This window comes from Alternaria incomplexa (assembly GCF_024043165.1).
Source record: "Alternaria incomplexa strain BMP 0042 chromosome Unknown scaffold_6, whole genome shotgun sequence".
NCBI classification, from domain to species: domain Eukaryota; kingdom Fungi; phylum Ascomycota; class Dothideomycetes; order Pleosporales; family Pleosporaceae; genus Alternaria; species Alternaria incomplexa.
In genome coordinates, this window is record NW_026249855.1 from 229,158 (window position 1) to 230,873 (window position 1,716).

Genomic DNA, 1,716 nt, shown 5'->3' on the forward strand with positions numbered 1-1,716 from the left:
AACGAACAGCAATAAAAAAGCACACAAGCGTTCCAAGCTGGATGATAATTCTCAAGACCATGTGGACACGATGGCGGGCGCGGACGAACAAGACAATGAGACAGCTTATCAGGTGAGCTGACTTTGCCTTTATATCGCTAGTTCTGGATGTCTCATCGATATCTGACCGCCCTAGACTCCAAACAAAGCATCAGACTCCCGCGAACCAGGCGCTACGCACCAACGACCAGGACCGAATCGCCATGACTCGCGACTATCGGCCTTCTTTGTTTCGAAAGGATCCGGCATCGGTGAAGCAAACGCCTCCTCTCCACCACAAAAGGTCGGGACCTCTTTGCCAAAATTGACGAGGTATCAGAGGATTCAGCCGACTGCAGTCAAGAGCAAAGAGAACCAAGGCATTCGAAACCCTGCTGGTAGTGAAAAGCCCACTAAGACGAAGTCGCGAATGTTGAACGCCCTCAAAAAGCTCGAAGACACATACGAATACTCATCCATTGGGTCTAAGCAGGTCCGCTTACTTATCGTCAAGCCAGGACAAGAAGATGACGACATCAACGCAATCCTACAGGTCGTTGATGAAGATCAACTTGGGAACGATGATTACTGCTAAGAAGCTCTTTCGTATCACTGGGGCGAAGGCGAGGACTTGCACAGCATCATCATCAACGACGAATGGGCCACGGAGCCCATAAAGGATTTCACGGCCGCGGTACTCAGTGCTCAGAAGAAGTTTTATGCGAAGCGTCATTATGTGCGACCAAATCTGTATAGTGCTCTGAAACGGCTGAGAGCGCAGGATAGGCATGTGGCGTTGTGGGTAGATGCACTCTGCATCAACCAGGAAAACGATGCTGAGAAGACGGTTCAGGTCATGAAGATGAATCAGATATACCAAAAAGCATACAGCGTCTGTATCTGGCTAGGTCTGGACGATCCGGACTTCCATTCGAGTAAAGCGATGACTTTCATCAAAGATGTGGTCGACCTGAACAAGCTGAACAATCTCCTCACAGACGATCGTTACATCCCGCAATGGGCGAGTCTGTTCCAATTGCTCAAGTGGAGCTGGTTCTCGCGACGTTGGGTCATCCAGGAACTAGCACTAGCTCAGCAGGCTACCGTTCACTGCGGTCAGTCTGAAGTTCATTGGAACGATTTCAGGGACGCCATCGGAATTTTCCACCGCTACTTCAAGTCACTGCAACCAAGGATACAAAACCCTAGACTCGGCGGTAGTCCGATATCTGATCTAGAACCTCTTGGAGCCAAACTACTTGTGGAGATGACGAGTAACCTATTTCGAACCAAATCGACCATGAGCTTGGAAAAGCTGGTGTGTCAGCTATCCACCTTCAGTACATCCGATCCGCGCGACACTATCAACTGTTTGCGCAACCTTTCCAAGGAGCTTAATGCAGTGAAAACGAGGAGCTCAAGCTCACCTGCACGTACACATAGACAGCCGCCAGAACCTAATTATAAGCAAGATCTCTTCGAAGTCTATCGCGACTTCGTTGAATGGGTGGTAGGGGAATCTAAATCTCTGGACATCATCTGCCGTCATTGGGCTTTGAAAGAAAAGGAGAAGCTAGACATTGGCCCCACAGTTGCACCACGGCTTGTAACACTCCAGTCTTGGATTCTAACTGCAGAAGACGGGTCTTATGGAGCGGGCGAGGCAGTATTCAGGGGCCGCAAAGCTGGTGACAGCCT

At 49.8% G+C, this 1,716-nt stretch overlaps 1 protein-coding gene across 1 annotated transcript; it reads left to right on the forward strand.

The window, feature by feature from the left end:
* Positions 1-448: 448 nt before the first annotated feature.
* On the forward strand, positions 449-1,296 carry J4E90_004644 (uncharacterized protein; the record flags this gene model as incomplete). The annotated part of the gene is made up of 3 exons (XM_051434208.1): positions 449-511; positions 800-1,238; positions 1,286-1,296. The coding sequence occupies 3 exons, from the start codon at positions 449-451 to the stop codon at positions 1,294-1,296; spliced, it is 513 nt and encodes a 170-aa protein (XP_051291464.1).
* Between the last annotated feature and the right edge of the window lie 420 nt (positions 1,297-1,716).